Source organism: Eptatretus burgeri, chromosome 12 (genome assembly GCF_056783735.1).
Source record: "Eptatretus burgeri isolate ZD-2024b chromosome 12, Ebu_testis_v1, whole genome shotgun sequence".
Lineage (NCBI taxonomy): Eukaryota > Metazoa > Chordata > Myxini > Myxiniformes > Myxinidae > Eptatretus > Eptatretus burgeri.
Genome location: NC_140972.1, coordinates 23,305,443 through 23,325,442, shown reverse-complemented (window position 1 = coordinate 23,325,442; position 20,000 = coordinate 23,305,443). Strand labels below are relative to the sequence as shown.

General features: G+C 42.5%; 1 protein-coding gene and 1 long non-coding RNA gene across 2 annotated transcripts in view; both read left to right on the top strand.

Moving 5' to 3' along the window:
* The window catches only part of LOC147015254 (uncharacterized), a 59,923-nt gene extending 57,345 nt beyond the window's left edge, over positions 1-2,578 (top strand). The window contains exon 2 of the long non-coding RNA XR_015050255.1: positions 2,179-2,578. This is a non-coding gene — a long non-coding RNA (uncharacterized LOC147015254). The remainder of the gene's footprint in view (positions 1-2,178) is intronic.
* A 13,406-nt stretch (positions 2,579-15,984) lies between these two features.
* LOC147015253 (NT-3 growth factor receptor-like) overlaps positions 15,985-20,000 on the top strand; it is a 116,759-nt gene continuing 112,743 nt past the window's right edge. The window contains exons 1-5 of the mRNA XM_085849833.1: positions 15,985-16,532; positions 16,800-16,874; positions 16,998-17,069; positions 17,289-17,357; positions 18,997-19,127. Coding sequence (XP_085705959.1) covers positions 16,357-16,532; positions 16,800-16,874; positions 16,998-17,069; positions 17,289-17,357; positions 18,997-19,127 — 523 coding nt within the window. The 5' untranslated portion in view covers positions 15,985-16,356. The remainder of the gene's footprint in view (positions 16,533-16,799; positions 16,875-16,997; positions 17,070-17,288; positions 17,358-18,996; positions 19,128-20,000) is intronic.

Here is a 20,000-nt window from a genome sequence, read left to right as displayed (position 1 = left end):
CATGTGATATGGTGTGATTTAGTTTGTTTGCATGTGATATCGCGTGATTTAGTTTGTTATCGTGTGATATCACGTGATTTAGTTTGTTATCGTGTGTTATCATGTGATTTTGTTTGTTATTGTGTGATATCACGTGATTTAATTTGTTTGCATGTGATATCGCGTGATTTAGTTTGTTATCGTGTGATATGGCCTGATTTAGTTTGTCATTGTGTAATATCACGTGATTTAGTTTGTTATCGTGTGATATGGCGTGATTTAGTTTGTTTTCATGTGATATTGTGTGATTTAGTTTGTTATCATGTGATATGGCGTGATTTAGTTTGTTTTCATGTGATATTGTGTGATTTAATTTGTTTTCATGTGATATGGTGTGATTTAGTTTGTTTTCGTGTGATATCGCGTGATTTAGTTTGTTATCGTGTGATATCACGTGATTTAGTTTGTTTTCATGTGATATGGTGTGATTTAGTTTGTTTTTGTGTGATATCGCGTGATTTAGTTTGATACCGTGTGTTATCTTGTGATTTAGTTTGTTATCGTGTGATGTCACGTGATTTAGTTTGTTTGCATGTGATATGGTGTGATTGGTTTGTTATTGTGTGATATCACGTGATTTAGTTTGTTATCGTGTGTTATCATGCGATTTAGTTTGTTATCGTGTGATATCACTTGATTTAGTTTGTTTGCATGTGATATTGCGTGATTTAGTTTGTTATCGTGTGATATCGTGTGATTTAGTTTGTTTGCATGTGATATGGTGCGATTTAGTTTGTTATCGTGTGATATCACGTGATTTAGTTTGTTTGCATGTGATATGGTGTGATTTAGTTTGTTATCGTGTGATATCAAGTGATTTAGTTTGTTTGCATGTGATATGGTGTGACTTAGTTTGTTATTGTGTGATATCACGTGATTTAGTTTGTTTGCATGTGATATTGTGTGATTTAGTTTGTTATCGTGTGATATCAAGTGATTTAGTTTGTTTGCATGTGATATGGTGTGACTTAGTTTGTTATTGTGTGATATCACGTGATTTAGTTTGTTTGCATGTGATATTGTGTGATTTAGTTTGTTATCGTGTGATATGGCGTGATTTAGTTTGTCATTGTGTGATATCGTGTGATATCATGTGATTTAGTTTGTTTTCATGTGATATTGTGTGATTTAGTTTGTTATCATGTGATATGGTGTGATTTAGTTTGTTATCGTGTGATTAATTTGTTATCGCGTGATTTAGTGTGTTATCGTGTGATTTAGTTTGTTATCGTGTGATATCATGTGATTAATTTGTTATCGTGTGATATGGTGTGATTTAGTTTGTTATCATGTGATATCGTGTGATTAATTTGTTATCGTGTGATATGGTGTGATTTAGTTTGTTATCATGTGATATCGTGTGATTAATTTGTTATCGCGTGATTTCGTTTGTTATCGTGTGATATGGTGTGATTTAGTTTGTTATTGTGTGATATCATGTGATTTAGTTTGTTTTCATGTGATATTGTGTGATTTAGTTTGTTATCGTGTGATATGGCCTGATTTAGTTTGTCATTGCATGATATCACGTGATTTAGTTTGTTATCGTGTGATATCATGTGATTTAGTTTGTTATCGTGTGATTTAGTTTGTTTTCATGTGATATTGTGTGATTTAGTTTGTTATCATGTGATATGGCGTGATTTAGTTTGTTATCGTGTGATATGGCCTGATTTAGTTTGTCATTGCATGATATCACGTGATTTAGTTTGTTATCGTGTGATATCATGTGATTTAGTTTGTTAAAGTGTGATTTAGTTTGTTTTCATGTGATATTGTGTGATTTAGTTTGTTATCATGTGATATGGCGTGATTTAGTTTATTTTCATGTGATATTGTGTGATTTAGTTTGTTATCGTGTGATATGGCCTGATTTAGTTTGTCATTGCGTGATATCACGTGATTTAGTTTGTTATCGTGTGATATGGCGTGATTTAGTTTGTTTTCAAGTGATATTGTGTGATTTAGTTTGTTATCGTGTGATATGGCCTGATTTAGTTTGTCATTGCGTGATATGGCGTGATTTAGTTTGTCATTGTGTGATATTTCGAAATCATAATGCAATGAGATACAACCATGCTGTTTGCTGCATGTGAAAGAACATTTCTTAAGGTTTTATTGACTTTTTTTCGTTTCCAGGTTCTCCTGTGACACGTGACGTCCCTTTTACTGCAAATGGTGTCCCCGCATGAAGAAGCGTGGTTGTGCTCCCTGGTTTATTTTGAGACCAAAATCAGCTCCACGGGTTCAATGAAACTTCAGGCAAACTTATGGAGGGGAACCATCATCAAGAAACCCGATTCTTGAGTGGGCCAAAACGTTTATGGAGACTAGTAGCATTCAGCAGAGGATGAAATGTTTACCGACTAATGCCGGCAGGCCATCCGAGCATAAGTGGTGAGGATGTTGAACATGTTTGTGAGACATTCAAGCCCAGTCCCCTAAGTTAATTTGGATTGGGATGATTATCTTTACAAATCCTGACAATAACAATTTGAGAAATGTTCTTTAACGTGCAGTAAACAGCATGATAAAATTGTGTCCATTTTCATGAGTTTTTTTTTACTTATTACAATTTGAATTTGGAACGGAAATTTGTGGACATATTGTTTGTTTCTCTGCCGGTGCAATGTCCTAATGGGAATGGATGTGCCTTGTAACGGTGCTGTCGGTTTTCGTAGCTCCCAATGTGCCCACCACTTACTGCAATTCCTTAGAACAATCGATGTGATCATATACATGAGACGCATGGTCGTTCAGAGAATTACGATAAGTTCCCTTGAAAGCATATATGAAGGCTTGACGTGCTCGTTGGGAACGCATAACCCACTATTGTGCATGGATTCAGACTATGGCTCCTTTGGGGCGAAAGAGCCGATCGTGTTAAGCGGCACTCCATCTCCGCATCCCCATGAGTACGAATAGCACCCAACTCCACCCCCTCCACCCCAATCCAAGGTGCACTCGTGCAGGTTAACCCGCTAACACACAAAGCAAAGTTCACTTATCGACCTGCCGAAAGCTCTTCATCGTGGGCGTGACTGCGTGCTTGACCCCCACTCGTTATGGCTTCATCAAATGATTGATCACGGGGTGGAAAGGGGGCATTTGGCAATATGCGGAGAGATGTCCTGTTGTAGACACTCAGCATTTTGCTGAATCACCGTTTTTAAAAGTAAAAGGCTGGATTCGTGTGATTCTCCATCTTTGTTTAGTTATCACTACATCATGCAATAATCCACAGAGAAAGTATATTCAGTACTGTATTGTAATTTGTGATATATATATATATATATATATATATATATATATATATATATATATATATATATATATATATATATATATATATATATATATATATATATATATATATAATCAGTTCTGTCCTTGCTTGACATTTTTGGATTTTTGGATTCATGATGCGACTGATTATTTTTAGATCCCTGACTCAATGAATCAAATACTTTTTGTTATTAATACAGTCTTATATCCAAGGTAGGGAAGAGTGGCAAGAAGCATGACCAATAACGTGCTGGTTTACATTTTGAAACTGGTAAGTCTTCAACAGCCTAACGGCACTCCTGACAAAGATACCAGACCTAGACCATGGCTACACCACTGTGTCAGAATCGGAAAGCGAAATCCGTTGTCCCACTTCTCTGCAAAACTCTCCCCAAAAAGCAGCATTTAATTATATACACTGTATTTAAACAAAACCTGCAAGAGTGCTGTTTGCTGATTGTATATTAAATGTTTTATTGTGATTACTGTATGTTCTAATGGATCATACTCTGTTACCGAGCATCGATGCTGCTGAAGCAGTTTCTTGGCAAGGGTTATACTCGGTGGTTTGCCATTGCTTTCCCAGCAGTAGTTAGGGCAGGAATTTAGAATTTAGCCATGGTGCCAGCGATACCTCACAAACTTTTTGCGAAGGATACCGTGGAATCTTTAACGTCCACCAAACTAATGCCAGCAGATGGGACACTCCAGTTGAATGTCCATCTGAGAGGTGGCACGCATTGATGAATTTCCCTGCCTGTGAAACACCAGGATGACAGTTTATCGCTGGACCGAGATTCAAGCCCATGCTAGACAGTTTAGAGGTGAGTGTGCGTATCTCTCAGCCATCCCGCCAGCCCTGTGACATTCGCATCTTTACTATAATTCACCGTCCGTCCGTCTGTCTGTTCCCAGGTACCGCAAAAACAGCTGAACCGATCGCAACCATTTTTTGGGTGTGTAATCCTGGGACCCCTTGGAGTAAAATAGGCATTAACATGAGCCCCTTGACGGCTCCCGTAGGGAGCGGGTGCTTCTAGTATATACAAGAAAAAAAGACATTTAAAAAAAATGTAAAAACATAGAGGGATGAAATCTCAAAAAAACAACCAAACAAGGTAGGAATGACTCCACATTATGATGCCACAATATGACACCACAATCCTCATGGATTACCATCATGACATCTTTTGACATTTTACTTTGGTGGGATTGAAGCCTGGTGTGTTGGTGCAGTGGTTAGGGCAGCGGCTTGGGATCCAAAAGGTCCTGAGTTCAAGCCCCGTTGGGCCACTGAATTAATACACCAGGGGGTTGACTCAGCCTGTCATCCTTCCGAGGTCGGCGAAATGAGCACCAGTTGTACTGGGCCGGTGTATACCCCGGTTAAAATAGGTGTACCATATCCCTGTGTCGTAAGAGGCGACCAGGGTTGCGTCAGGAAGGGCATCCGGCGTAAAACCTGTGCCAAATCACTATGCGGATCAGACGGATGATCCGCTGTGGGGACCCCTAACGGGAGCAGCCGAAAGAAGAAGAAGACTTTGGTGGGATTGTGATGGATGAAGAATGAAGAAGAAAAAGAAGAAGAAGAAGAACAATGTAGAATGACACCACAATACGATACCGCAATTCTCTTATAGTTTAGCATCATGATATCTTTTGACATTTCACTTTTGTTGTGGGATTGTGATGGAACGTTTTCTCCCATTGTCAACTGTGGGACCTTATCAGTGGGAAAGATGTGTTTTTTTCTAAATCATGTCTAATCAATTGAATTGGCCACAGGTGGACTCCAATCAACTTGTGGAGACATCTCAAGGATGATCAAAGGAAATTGGATGCACCTGAGCTCAATTTGGAGTGTCATAGCAAAGGGGTTGAATACGTATTGACTCGACATTTCAGTTATTTATTTTAAATGAATTTGTAAAAATTTCTAAAAACATGTTTTCACTTTGTCATTATGGGGTATTTTATGTAGATCGGAAACAAAAAACTTTTTTAATTAATTTTAAATTCAGGCTATAACACAACAAAATGTGAAAAATTCAAGGGGTGTGAATACCTTCTCCTCCCCCACCGTCATTCTCTGTTAAGGGGGTTGTTAAGGACTGGCAGCTTAGTTTTTGATTTGAACGGCGTCCCCAGAGTGAAACTTGTGCGAATCAGATTAAGAGTGAGTCAACCGCTGCATGCAGGCAGGCCTTTGCTTGGTATATAGCGTGGGTTTTAAATGCTCCTGCCCAGTTTTAAATAGAACCCGGCAGTTAAAAAGAAAATGTTTCTGTTTGGGCGTATTATTTCCCTTCCCTTCCACTCCCATCATGATGCCTTCCCTCCCCCTCCCCTCACACTTAATCCTCCCAAACCCCCTCCCCTCTCCATGAACTTCTCTGGAAGGTCTCCGCAAGCTGTTTTAACTTACCCCATTTTGTTAAATCCTGCACTACCCCCCCTCCCCCACACTTTTCCACAAGCCCCAATACCAAACACAAGTCCAGAGCCCCTCTTCCCACTTCCCCCTCAACCCACCTTAACAAACACCATTCCATCACCCCCCCCGCCCACACTCACCTCCTTCCACACTCCCTCCCCCTTCCCCCTACCACCCTCTTCCCTCCCCCATCCTCCTCATTCCCACCCACTTTCCCAAAGTGTATAGCGATGTTTCCTGAGGCGTAGCTCTCCCCACCCCCTCTTCCTCGGTCTTCTTCCCCTTCCAAGCTCCCCCCTCCCTCTTTCTCCCACCCTTCAATATTCCCATCAGTTAAGTGACGGGTTGTATTTGCTAGTATATATACATTCGTGGCCCTGTGAACCTATTAGGGGGTCACAAAGCACCGGGAACCTATCCCCACTTTTCCCATTGAAACAACGACCCGACTTTCGCAGCATTTTTCAGGAAGGTATCCGCCGCGAATGTCGGGGGTTGACAGTATATACAGTCATATACACATAATGTTGTTGGAATGATATTTGAGGGTTAATGAAACTGTTTAGTAGAACGATAGTTAATTCTTAACATGTATTTAGAGAAGCATGCCATACTATTTTGTGCAATCAATAAGCGTTGCGTATGTGCAGTGAGTGCTTTGTTTTCCCTGCCCTACTGTTTTGTTCTCCCTTATTCAAACCTCTGGCTGTACGTTTTTAATGTTCTTGTCCCCTGTTTGCATGTCCATACATATGTCAACCACTTTCAGGGACTTACCATATAATTTGGTTCTTCACAACAAGATATTTGACATAAAACCATTCAAATGTGCATCATACATTATTTACTGTGAAAAATAAAAGCGAACCTTGAATACACCGCTGTCGTTGTTGATTGCCATCTCTAAGTTAGCCAAAACTTTTAAAACAGAGTGATTATACGCTTAAAAGTATACTACACAAAGTAAAACTTACCAGTTTTCTCATCCCAGGATTGAATAGTTGACAGTCTTAATGAATCAGTAATAGATGGAGGAAAAAAACACGACACAACCACACAGGCTCAGCATTAGACAACTGCATACTACTATATTAAATAAGGCAATTCTCTGTATGTATGTACATCTAAAAATCATTGCCAAAAACAGCGTTGGCCCAACCTACACCAACATGTCGGTAGTACCCAGTGTCTGTGTGCCAGCTCTTGCATGAGCCTAGACCAAAAAACAAACTTCCTAACTGATGGCACCCCAGTCTTGAATGTGCAGCGAGTGCAGTCTGAATGTTGGATGGCAGCAAACTTTGCCCACCACCCACAGGCTCCCTCATGAGCCAAAATGCACACCCGGGACCCGAACCAAACTCCCGGATCGTCCTTCTCGCGACCGCTCCTCATTGCCCCCGGTCTTGCCATGGTCTGGCAACTGGATGAGGGCTGTATCAATTCTGGACGCTCACCCGGGACGTCCCCGGTGAGACGCGGCAGAGCTATTAGCGTCTGTTGCATAGTCGAGCATTGCGCGGCTCTGAGGACAATCCGAAGCTGCACAGTGCTCCTCAAAATAGAGTGGCGAATTGTCACGAAGCAGAGCTACGAGAGGGTGCTGGAATCTTTTTCCCTGTATACAGGAGGCATTTGTGGTCAAATTGGTGAGATTTGGTGAGCAAGGTGCGAAGTAAGGTGAGGTGCTAGTTGGGAACTGGCACACAGGTTTTAATGAAATAATGGCGAGCGATTCCCGTGTGCGGGTTGTGTCGTGTGCAGCGGGGATGTGGATGATCTGAGCCACAGGAGGCATCGTGGTGTGCTTTTAAACAATTATCTATTCAATGCTGTGTGTGCTTGCATGCTTATGTACTATGGCTAAAAGGAAGGGGTTAGAGTGGGGGTCAGAGTATGAATCAGAGACATTTATTAGACCTAACTATGAGACCCACGCAACGCATTTCGTCCCGTTAACCCACTAGACATGAGGGGAGGACTAACTACATGGAGACTAATGAAATAACTGCCTGGGGATCACTGTATGTTGGGTGCCATTGCCTTAGAGGCATGCGGTTTTGCAGAACCGCAACAATATAATCAGTCGCACTGACTTTTCTTTCAATGAGTTAAAGGTCCAAAATAACTAGCTTGTAATGGCTGACCTGGAATTGGAAGCAACACCAAAACCTTGTCACTATAGGACTGAATTCACTGTACATGGAATATCTATCATGCCTAGCTTTCATTTTGTCCTGTGATCCTTTGAAGTTCTCTCTTGCCATCTCACGTGCCTTTGCCAACCTATCTCTGAAATCAGGCACATCATCCAGCAAATTTAGCCGTGACTTCTCATTAAGCCACTGTACCTTCAAAACTTCAATGGTCCTCACACTGTGTCCAAACACTAGTTCAAAAGGACTGAATACCATCGACTCCTTAACAGACTCCCTGACAACAAACAACAATAAGTGTACCTCTTCATCCCAATCCTTGTCATACTCAATAGTCCAGGCAAAATAAGGTTTGATCGAGAACAAATTGCAACAGAATTTTTTTTAGCACAATGCATTTCTATGAGGTCCCCACAACACCATACTAAAAGCCCTAAGAAATCCCTGTTGCGGAAATACGTCTAATTTGCATAAATCCAATATGGTGGCCAATTATCAATATTGTGCCATATCTTTGCTCACAGATGACATATTTGGGTAATTTCAACTTCTAGAATGGGTATTTTGTATACAAGGATGCATTTAGAATACTTTTAAACTTCCCTGGAACAAAATCTCATTTGCATAAATCCAATATGGCTGCCAAATATCAATATTTTGCCATATATTTACTCTCAGACAACAGGTTTGAGCGGTTTATATTTCTAGAATAGTTGCGGGGATCAAAGGCTAAATTTGGGATAGTTTAAAATTTTGATTGGATGGGTTTAAATAAAATGATGGATGAATTTAATAAAATCCAATGTGGCCACCAAATATTGATATTTTGTGATCAAATTTAAGACAGTCACTTCTTTGGCGAGTGTTTCATTGCAGGCATATGAATACCCCACTGAAGATGCCCATTGAGGTCATCATTATTGTCATCAGTGAAATCTGGTAGCTGTGAGTTGGCACAACTTATCCCAAGGCATTCTCCACAAACAGCACTGCAATGCACACTACACTTTCTGCATGTGCACCTCTTTGCATTACAGTCTGTTTTACAGTTACAGCAGATGACATCCAGTAGTTTTGATGGGGTGGCAAGCTGGTCAGTTTGTATTGGCAGACATTGTCCATCCACCATGTGCCATCCCCACTCTTCCGGCTTCATATTGATGCTTCTTCCTTTCCACTCCATCATCTGATAATATACACTGAGTCTGTGATACTTTGCAGCTGCTGAGGTTGGGGGTAGAGTTTGAGGTTCTACATGAGATGTGCTCTTGGAAACCTTCTCACAAAATCGCCTGTATCGTAAAGTGTCCAGTCCTTGTTCTTTGGCACCACCATATAATGACACAAGTGCTTTTTCTCCTGCTGCAATAATGTCCTGTTTTGCCACATGTCCTTCTTGGCTGAACACCTCAGCTTGATGACGGAACAGGGCAACACTCTTGATCTTCCGTACTGCTAAACTTTCTTTCCCAAAACACGGACACGGTTTCCCAAAACACGGCTAAACACGGACTTGCACATCCTTTCCCAATCCAAACAGGTGAGAAGTTGTATCGCAGCCAAGGATTGCATGGATAAATAACACATGGTCACAAACATCAGGACCAAGAAATTCCTTAGACTGCTTTATGCACCATATCCTGGTCTTTTTTGCTGATTGCTTGGGCTCTGGGGCCAGGAACAAGTCATGTGCATCCAGTTCAGCATGATGCAGTAGGAGGATGAGCAAGTCCGTGTCATCCCCTATCAGGACAGTGTCTTTGATTCTTGCAGATGCAACAGCTGTTTGGACAATGAGCACATCAGCATCATGCTTTGCATGATCTATATTACACCCAGCCCACTCTAGTTTGTCACGAAGATAAACAATAAATCGCTGTTTGTTTGTCACATTTTTCAAGAATTCCTCCTTTTTGGACTGTATAACCATTCCACCAGTGAAGTTTATTGTCATGCCTGAACAAGCCCCTGTCCTTCTCATGTGCGTGGCATCTTTTGTTGTTGGACCGTCTTGGTATCCATCAAAGATAATGGTAGCAGCCCCATACTTATGTGTAACATATGTGACATAAAGCTGACTGACACTCTCATATGTGGAACCTCTTGGCCATGGTAGACGATGAAGTGGCGCACTACCATCGAGAATATACTGGACATTTCCAATTGGTTGTCGTTGCTCCCCTTGCATGGTCTTCCAGAGAACATCGGTAAGGACAGCCTTATTGGCCTGCAGGGGGAGGAAGGAAGATTCAAACAATGCTGGGGGGTAACTACACAGTTCATATTTGAAGAGTGACTGTAGATCTGCACAGCGCTCCCCAATAGTTACCAGTCTCTGGAAGATCAACTGTGGATCTACCTTCACAGATTCTCCTTTGATCTTGACAGTTGATCTTGAATTCAGTGTCACTGCTCGATCACATTTCCGGAAGGTGAACTCTTCTACAGATTTCCCAACCATGGATGCTAGAATCTTTTCTCCAACTGTTCTTGATCTTTCAACGTTGACTCTTTCCTGGGCTGTCATGCCATTTGTAATGTTAAACAGGGACGGATCCCGTGCGAATGGATCTCTCTCCCTGAGATAGCTGATAAGATCAAGGGTGTCATTGACATCTCTAGCTGGTGTAGCTTTTGACAGGTTTTATGCTGGTCACTGGTTTCAAATGAGATGCCACTGAGCTTCTGCATGGCCTCGTTGATACTTGCACATGCTGGCATGGAAAGGACCCACACCAAACGCTGAGTTTCTGTCATTCCTTCTCCTCTTGTCAGGCCTCCATGTGTCTTTATACTTCTCATCAGCACTTGCTCAACTGTGAGATCCGTGGATAGTCCTGCCCAGTACCTATCACTGCGCCTCACCACATGGTATCCTTTCTCAAATTGCTGATGGACATCTGGATGACTTTCTGGCAGATTAAGCATCATTTGGAGGTATACATATATGCAGACTTTGCATATAACATGTGTCCAGATGCTGAAAAGTATGGTAACATTTCTTGTACTGATTGAAGGTGTAATTTCCAGTTGCCTGTCCGCTCAGCTTTAAGAAATCTTCGCAGGATGTCCACCATGTTCAGATACTGCACCCAGAGTTTTGCTGTCCGCATAGTCATCTTTTCTTTCTTCTCATTCAGTTTATTTTGGAGTCTTCCTAACACCTCTTCTGAACACACTTCTTCTATAGTAGAGGTAGAAGATACTGTTCTGTCATCGTTCTGCTGCTGCTGTTAAATAGTTTATGAAAGTACATATATCTTGTTGTACAGCTGTTGTCCCTACACAATCTGTCTCACGATCTGCACTTGCTACCTCCCCGAAATGGGAGATCCAAAGATCTCATTATATAAATTTAAATCACTAAAATATATCATCTGAAAGCAAAGATTTGGCAAGATATTGATATTTGGCGGCCATATTGGATTTATGCACATGAGATTTTGTTCCAGGGAAGTTTAAAAGTATGCTAATGCATCCTTGTATACAAAATACCCATTCTAGAAGTTGAAATCACTCAAATATGTCATCTGTGAGCAAAGATATGGTACAATATTGATAATTGGCCGCTATATTGGATTTATGCAAATTAGACGTATTTCCGCAACAGGGATTTCTTAGGACTTTTAGTATGGTGTTGTGGGGACCTCATAGAAATGCATTGTGCTAAAAAAATTCTGTTGCAATTTGTTCCCGATCAAGTGAAAAAATGGGCTCGATTGCCTGGACTAAAAGCAGTGTTCTCATCATGTTTTTTTAAAGTCTTGTGGAACCTTTCCAAAGCCCTTGTGATTCCAGATGGTAAACACTTGACTTAACCTGTTTCACTCCCAATTTGTGCAAAACCTTTCGGAAAAGTTTTGACATGAAATTTGATCCTTGATCAGACTATATGACCTTAGGTAAGCCAACAAGAGTAAAAAACTCAACTAATGCCTTGGCAATGTTTGGGGATGCAATTTTTCTGAGACGTATCACCTCTGGGAACCTCATGGACACACACCTAATAGTCAAGATGTATTGATTACCTGCCTTAGTCTTTGGCAAGGGACCTACACAATCAATGATAACCTGACTGAAGGGTTCATCCTGAATGGGTTTTAAGGGTGCCGAAGGAATCTTTTGATTTGGTTTTCCTACCATCTGGCATAAGTGACAGGATTTACAAAACTCCGCATCATGTCACAAACCCGGCCAAAATAAATGTGTCAAAAATTTGTGACATATTTTATTCACTCCAAGGTGACCTGCCAATGGTGTCTCATACTCTAAACTCAAGATCTCATTCCGTTGCAGTTTCGGAACTACAATTTGATAATGCTCTTTCCATTCATCATCCGCTGATATATCAAGTGGTCTCCACTTCCTCATTAAGACCCTGTCTTTCTTAAAGTTGCAAACTGGGAATTTGGAAATATCCTCCTCCAAGAGGACTCAAATACCGAGCACTCTTAGCTCAGCATCCTTCATTTGCTCTTCTATAAGTCTCTCTCTTGTGAGACCAGACTTTTTTGATTGGCTGACAGATGTGTCTTCTGGTCCAAAAATAAGAATCCCTCGTTTCACAAGCATCAAAATCATCATTGACCTGGTCCATAACAGCATCCTCCAAGGTATACATGGGTTCTAAGTCCAAATATTTTTTCACTCTTTTTTTTTTCTTCAGAGCGCTTCCTAGAATTGGAAAGAGTTGCTACACATTACAGAAAAAGATTAGGGATATCCTGCTCTAGCTGCTCCGAGTTACACTCAGCACTCGGTTATGGCTCAGTGGTTATGGCGGCGGCTTGCGATTCGAGGGTCCTGAGTTCAATCCCCGTCGGCCACTGAATTAATAGACCAGGGGGTTGACTCAGCCTGTCATCCTTCCGAGGTCGGCGAAATGAGTACCAGTTCCAGTGTGTGTACAGGTAGAGGGGCACTGCATCAGCAACACAGTCACGCTTTAAGAAATGATAGCTACCCCGGCAGCTAAGCTGCCATACGACCACCACCACCAGGGGTAGCAAAGATCAAGATTTTGAATGGGGGAAGATATGAGATGGTGGTGAACAGCTGTTTTGAAGACCTGGAGGGAGGATTTTGCAGTGTGGTGTGCCACCGCAAGATGTGGTGTGGCAGTCAACGACCACCTTGCGGGTTCGAAGCACCCACTTTCACGCTCTCTATTTCCTTTCTACGTCTACTACCAAGTCCGGTAGATCGTTGAGGAGATGTGTTACATGTGTATGTAGAATCATGATTCATGTACGTGTCTGTGTGTGCACGTGTATGCACCGCCATAGCCACCAGTCGTCGTATCCATTCACGAGTCTCTAATACTGAACGGAGCCTTCCCTGGTCCTGAAGCATCCATCTTCACCCCAGCAAGGAACCACGACTCATGGACCAAGCCATCTCCCCATCTTTGCTCTGTTCAACGGAACCTTCCCCAGTCCTGAAGCATTCATCTTCACCCCACCAAGGAAGGCGGCTCATGGACCAAGCTGTCTCCTTATCTGTGCTCTATTTAACAAAGCCTTACCCAGTCCTGAACCCTCTATTTTCACCCCAGCAAAGAATCATGATTCATGGACCAAGCTGTCTCCTAATTCATGCTCCATTTTACAGAGCGTTTCCCAGTCCTGAAGCATCCATCATCATCCCAGCAAGGAACCATGACTCATGGACCAAGCAGTCTCCTTATCCATTTCTCTCTTTCCCCCTCTGTCCCCAAAGTAATGACAATGTAGATACGTGCAACCTCCCATGCGGCCTCAAGGGTACACCCAGTCTCGGTCTCTTCCTTCTCGGTGTCATTCTAACTTGACGGGATAGAGTCGGCAAAACCCAACAAGTCGCATGGCAAGGCCAGGGTGCCAGGCCACATCCAAAACACAGGTCAATTGGCTCAACTACGGGCGCTCCCCGTGTGGCCCTATTCCCTACAAAGCTGCTGTCCATGGCTCAGTTCACACTCTCATCTAAGTTGTTGTATTCGGCATGGTTCTCAACCCCACGAAACTCGGTCTTTCTTGTCCTCAGCAGGTAGAACTTTGCAAGAGGGAGTTCGCCAAAGCTCGATCCTTCTGTCCCGGCAGCATGGGGTCAACAAGTCCCGCCGAGCTGCAGGGCCAGGCCGTGCCACAAACGCATGTCAGATGGTGTGATACCTGGTACCTCGTACACATCTCGTCCCATCGAAGCTGCCGTTTTCAGCTCGGTCGGTCTTCACTGCCTTCAAAACTGATGTATTTGACGCGGTCCTTTCTCTGTCAGGCGAGAGGGAGGCGGCAAATTATGCTGCCTCCCTCTCGCCGCCAAATTAGCCATTTGGCCCATCTCGCCTGCACAATGGTTGCCAACCTATGGCTGTTTAATCTTGAATTGTGTGTCATAATTGTCGATGTATAATGAGGCTCATTGTAGATATAAAGGACGATTTGTAAGTTTACATAAGTTCATTGTTGATGTGATTTCCTTCTGCAGGGTATTTCCAAACATGGATCGAGACCCCTCCTTCATATGAATGTTTGTAATTTTATCCCACAGGGGATGTAACGGAGGAAGGCTGTGAGGGAGAAACGGTGAAATATTTATAGATCATAACTCTGGAGTGCATGGGTTTGTAAATAGGAAGGGGGTAGGGGGTTGGAACTTGTAAGTCTTGACTTTGAAGACAAGAGATGGTCGGCTGTGAATGGGGTCACGTCTCTTATAATGTAATTCCATGATTTAAAAGAAACGATTCCATGACATTGTGAGTTATGGAAACCAGGGATTAAAAAAAAATAATTGATTGTTCCACTCCGAGGAGTGGTGGATGAGATTTGATGCAGCATTACCCATGTGATGATGATGGATTCTGACGTGGTGGTGTCTAAGTTGGCCAACCTTTTGTTCCTTGAGCAATTTGATGAGACTTTCTCCACAACTTCCTATCATAGCTACATCTGTCGCTGTCATCGCTATTCAGCGCAATCCAAATGCTATAATTTTGTGTTTCCTTGGTTACACTGCATAACAAATGGGTGACATATTGGTTCACGAGCGCCAGCCAGAGTGACCACTATATTCGTTATGTCTGTGCGTCTGTCTGTCCAGAGCATAACTCCATGGACTTTGATCCGATCTTGATGAAACTTGGTTATATGTTTGATATCAATGTCGAGTTGTGTTTTCTTGGATGAGGGCGTGGCTACACCCATTGTGGGTGGAGCCACGCCCCCAAAAATAGCCATTTTTCGGGGGTAGTCGGATTAAAAATCTATCTTCTCCTCGAGAATTGACTGAATGGAATGGGTTCTTCGGTATTTGAATGGCAAAATGAATTATCTAAAACTTGTCGTTGTCCGATTTTTCATTTTCGTCCTAAGGTCAAGGTCACAAGGTCAAAAACTTTGAAAATTTGGAATTTTGACATAAAAATCATACGACCGCCCAAACTTTGAGAGCTCGGATGACAATATTTTTATGCATAATCTTGAGGTCATTCCCCACCTAAAGTCTTGAAACCATTTTTCTCTATCTTGAACACCTTGCCCGTGGCGCCCCCTTCAAGTTTGTTTTTACGCTGATTTCATCAAAGTATGGATAATCCGAGGAGTGCGAAATTCCATATAGCCTATATGACGTTATAGTGTTCCTGGAATGTTCTGGAGGAAGTTTTGCAACAAAGGTCATAATCCTTGACCTTTGACCTTTAAAGGCCACAAAGGTCAAATTTTCAAAGTTGTGGGAATCGAACCGGGTTTTCGACCTTCTTCGACGAACTAACTACAATAAGCTATAGCACGTATCCTGTTTCCTTATTTTAATGTCCACAACATTGTTTTGTGACCTTTAAAGGTGATGCAAAGGTCAAATTTTGAAAGTTGTTGAACGAAACCGGGTTTTCGACATTTTTCAGCTAATAACCCGTCACTCGTACAACATCATGTTGATCATTTTTATAACTTGGTCAAACATTATCACATTGTCTCATCCTCGACTTCTGAAATAATCCACATCGTCAAAGACCGCTCGTGAACCATCATCGTCTTCAGACTTCTATCGATATTAAAATGTCTATTATAAGTTATATGCGACGAGAATGCATTTTTACTGTCGTTTTGGTCCCTTTTATGTGATCTCTGACATTGCGCATTTTGCCTCCACCCGAACCTTGAGCCAATTGCGTTTGGGTCTCTGAGTACAAAGCTCAACACCATCCTCCCCTCCTCTCGACCCTCGGCCCGATACTCTTCCCGCCCCTCAAACGGCTCGCATGAGAGATTGCGCCCGTGCTGCGCACACTGACAACTGAGAACGCAACGGCACCGCGGAGCCCCCGAAGAGTGGGATGCGCGCTCTGTCTTCGGCTTCGCGCCGACCCGGTCTTTGCCTTCCCTGCACGATTTCACCTCTGCCTCCATTTCGGCTAGGCTTCGCAGGCACGCCATTCCCAGCTCCTTCTTCACCATGAACTCTTTCAGGTTTCAAATCCTCTTTTCCACTTTGGCTTCGCTGCTCTCAGATCCCGGCGCTCCGTGTCCAGCGGGGTGCAGCTGTGGCCTGGACTGGATAGTCTGTTCTGGCTCTGGAGTGTCCGGCGTGCTCTCCCTTCCTACGGATGATGCATCCGAGCTCGGCACAATGTGAGGATCTCAACCCGTCCTTTTTTACCTCCCTCTATGTCGCTCGGATATCATTGTACAGTTTGCGCATCCGAGAGCTGAAAATGCGCTTTTTGCGCGTAGCGAGTGCATGATGCATTGACGCGACAATAACTACCGTTCATCACTTGGAGAGCGTTTTCCGTTTGTAAATGCCTTTTGATGTTATAAATATGTCGGTATCGAACTCGGGGCGGGGGGGGGGGCTCATCGTGGAAGACCTTGACGCGTGTCCGTTCGTCCTTACAGAGTCATTGAAAACCAGGCGGCCCCCCGCCAGCTCGGAGACCATGCCCTGGCTCCCTTTCCACGACTACAGAACCTGTACGTTTGACAATCCTTTCCGAACACGGTGGTGATTTGCCGTGATCATAAAAATGAACAATTTTTTCTTGTCTATTTCAATGCAGCGGGCAAAGTCGTTTTCCATTTTACCATCTGTTCCAGGACAATCACAAACACCAGCCTTTCGTTCGTCTCGGCCTTGGCTTTCCAGCATAACCCGCTGCTGAAGCACCTGTGAGTCCGTGCACCTGTGCTTGCACTGATGTTCAATTGGTTGTTTACGTGCTCGGTCGATCGAAGCAGTTTATTTGCTTGGTGTGGCTGCAGAGTGATAAACGCGTTTGAAATTTGAATTGGCACGGTGTAAAAATCCCAGCAACAACAAACAAAAAGACAAAACCGTATTGTGACGTCATTACTAATTAAACGTGTACCGTCTTCTTGTCTTTTCAGTGATCTCTCGAATAACCAGCTGCCCAGCATGGAGTGGGAGACGTTTATAAAATTGAACCTCCTTGAATTGTGAGTTCTTGTCGCACTTCCTTGCATGGGATGTTCCTTGTAAATGCAACAAACATACAAATTTGGAAAAGAATAAGTAATAACAATATCATTGAGGCATTGCATGGTATTTTATCCTCCAGCATACACTACCTTAGATACCAAAAGTCATGGGATGCAGGTAATTTTAATGACGATTCACCAAACGTTTAACATCTTTTAAAAGGCATTTGTGCACCAACAAAAGCCACCATCTTCATTATAAAATCTGTTGCCAGTTTTTAATTGGCTGGTGATGCAATTCCTCACCGTTCCTCATTCGGATGTGTCCACTAATCATTTCAGATCTTCCAATTGCTGTTTTCAAGCCGATATGAAATGGATCGACCCTGGCGTCAGACTTGAACAATGTGTAGTTGAACTTGTCTCTCCCAAAATCCTGTTTCGACACTGAGGTTGCAGGATTCGTCGCAGAAAGCCTTGCAATGCCACACATTGAGCCTGCTGAATGGAACGGTTGTATGAAGCTGTTCTTTCTTGGTATCCTGTAGACTGCAAGGCTTGAGTAGCTGTGTTGGTACTTCAATGACACCCGAGAGTCTCCCCAAACATTTTCGTCACATCGTGGATGTTTGACCTGATTAAAGATTTGCATCTATTGCATCTAGTAATGCAACCCAAGGTTCATGTTCGACAGGGTGGTACAGAGCTGGTAGCGGACTTGCTTTTGGTATGGCTGATCTGGATTCGTTTCCTGATTCGACTAGAAATTGTTACCCTGATGCTTTGCAGGTGAGGTGTGCCGCAAAGGTCAGGTGCTGTGCCCTTGGATGGATATTAAGCTGAGTGTTCTGTCTGCTGGCATTAACTGATAGATGTTCGAGATCCCAAAGAGTAGGCGAGGTGACCTGCCAAGAAAGCGACTTCCACTCTAATGTGTAGCAGCACTGCATTAGAGGCACAGCCACACCTCGGTAATGATAAAAACATCGGGAAGAACCTGTAAATGAATCCCATCCCAATATACATTCACTAAGCATGACGGGGTTCGTTAGATGTCTGTAGATCAAGAAAGGTTGGTGTTGCGCATAGTCTTCCTCTTCATGAATGACATTCCCCATGGTTGATATAGAGATGACTGGAATCGTTGAAATCATCCTGATGAAGGTGCCCACTCTCTCACAGGTGATTGTGGGTCACGCAAAGCAGATGGGCATAAGAGTAATTCTCACAATTTGAAAATAATGTGCCGTGACTCTTGGTAAGTTAGTGCACGTAAACGATAATTATCATTCAGCATTTTTTTTATTCCTAATGTTGCAATAACTGCTACACACTTTTTTTTTCCATGTATACGAGTCCTATGTACATGAAGTTCCATTACACCCTTCTCCGTACCTTCCCTGCACTGATCCTACTGTCTGCTCTCCCGGTCTTGCACTTCTGCACCTTTAACCTTTACTAAAAGATTATTATTTCATACTTTCATGTTTTATTCATCAAAACAATTTTAAAAAGCAGAATGTCCCAAATCAGGTTCTTCGGGGCTTTAATGTTTGACAATGAAGCAATGAGTACTCTCGGTCATATAATTCATGAAGGTCGTATATAGCATCACCTGCCTCGTTTATTTTCCTCCCGTGTTGCTCACGTAACCCAGAAATCTCTCCGGAAACCCATGGAACTGCTCTTGCGAGCTGGTTTGGCTCGTGCAGTTGCTCGAGGGGCCTGCCGGTGTGAACATCTCGCATGGCATTCCCTGTGTCGTGGGCAATGGTACTTCTCACTGCGGTATGAGACCCACACTCCAAATGCACGCACTGTAGCTCACCTTTACCATGTGGCCATTGACCTAGCTAGCTCATCAATGACTCATTCCTTCTTCTTTCTGATGCAAGGCATCAAATGTGGAAATTTGTGGCATTCCTGTTTTACCCCTGCACTCCACTTTTAAGACATTAATTTTATTTATTTATTTATTTGTGTGTCTATCTATCTATATATCTATCTATAACTCCATATGCCGCGAGGTGAATAAGGCGAAACGTGTCTATAGTTTTACAAAATCGTGATAACAAATTAACAGTTATTGTGTCACTTGAATTGCATAATTTTATTCACATAAGTAAGAACAAGGAACTTTGATGCATGAGGAGGCCATTCGGTCCATCATGCCGGTGCTCCACCAACACCTAATTTAAATAAATAAGTCAGGCTATTTCACGAAATATGGACTATTTCACTGGGGGGAGATGTTATGTATGCAAATGAAATTCACATTAAAGCTGACTCTCTTATTTATATGAAAAACTAATATAATAAATTTAAGGGGTTGGGGGGGGGGGGACATGCATGAAGGCAGTTGTACGGTGAGGAATGCACACACCCTAACCAGACATTCACCTTCTGATGAGACCCTCTCACAGACTTCACAATCATAAACGATATATATATATATATATATATATATATATATATATATATATATATATATATATATATATATGATCACCTATCCACACACACATGACTAACATGTCCTGCCAATATCCCTCCACCCCTCTCCTTCCAATGCTTTTAGGTGCCTGCCTAATTTAAATTTATCTAATGTTTCTGCTGCCACTTCCTTCCCAAGGAGACCATTGCGTGCATTACGTACTCTGA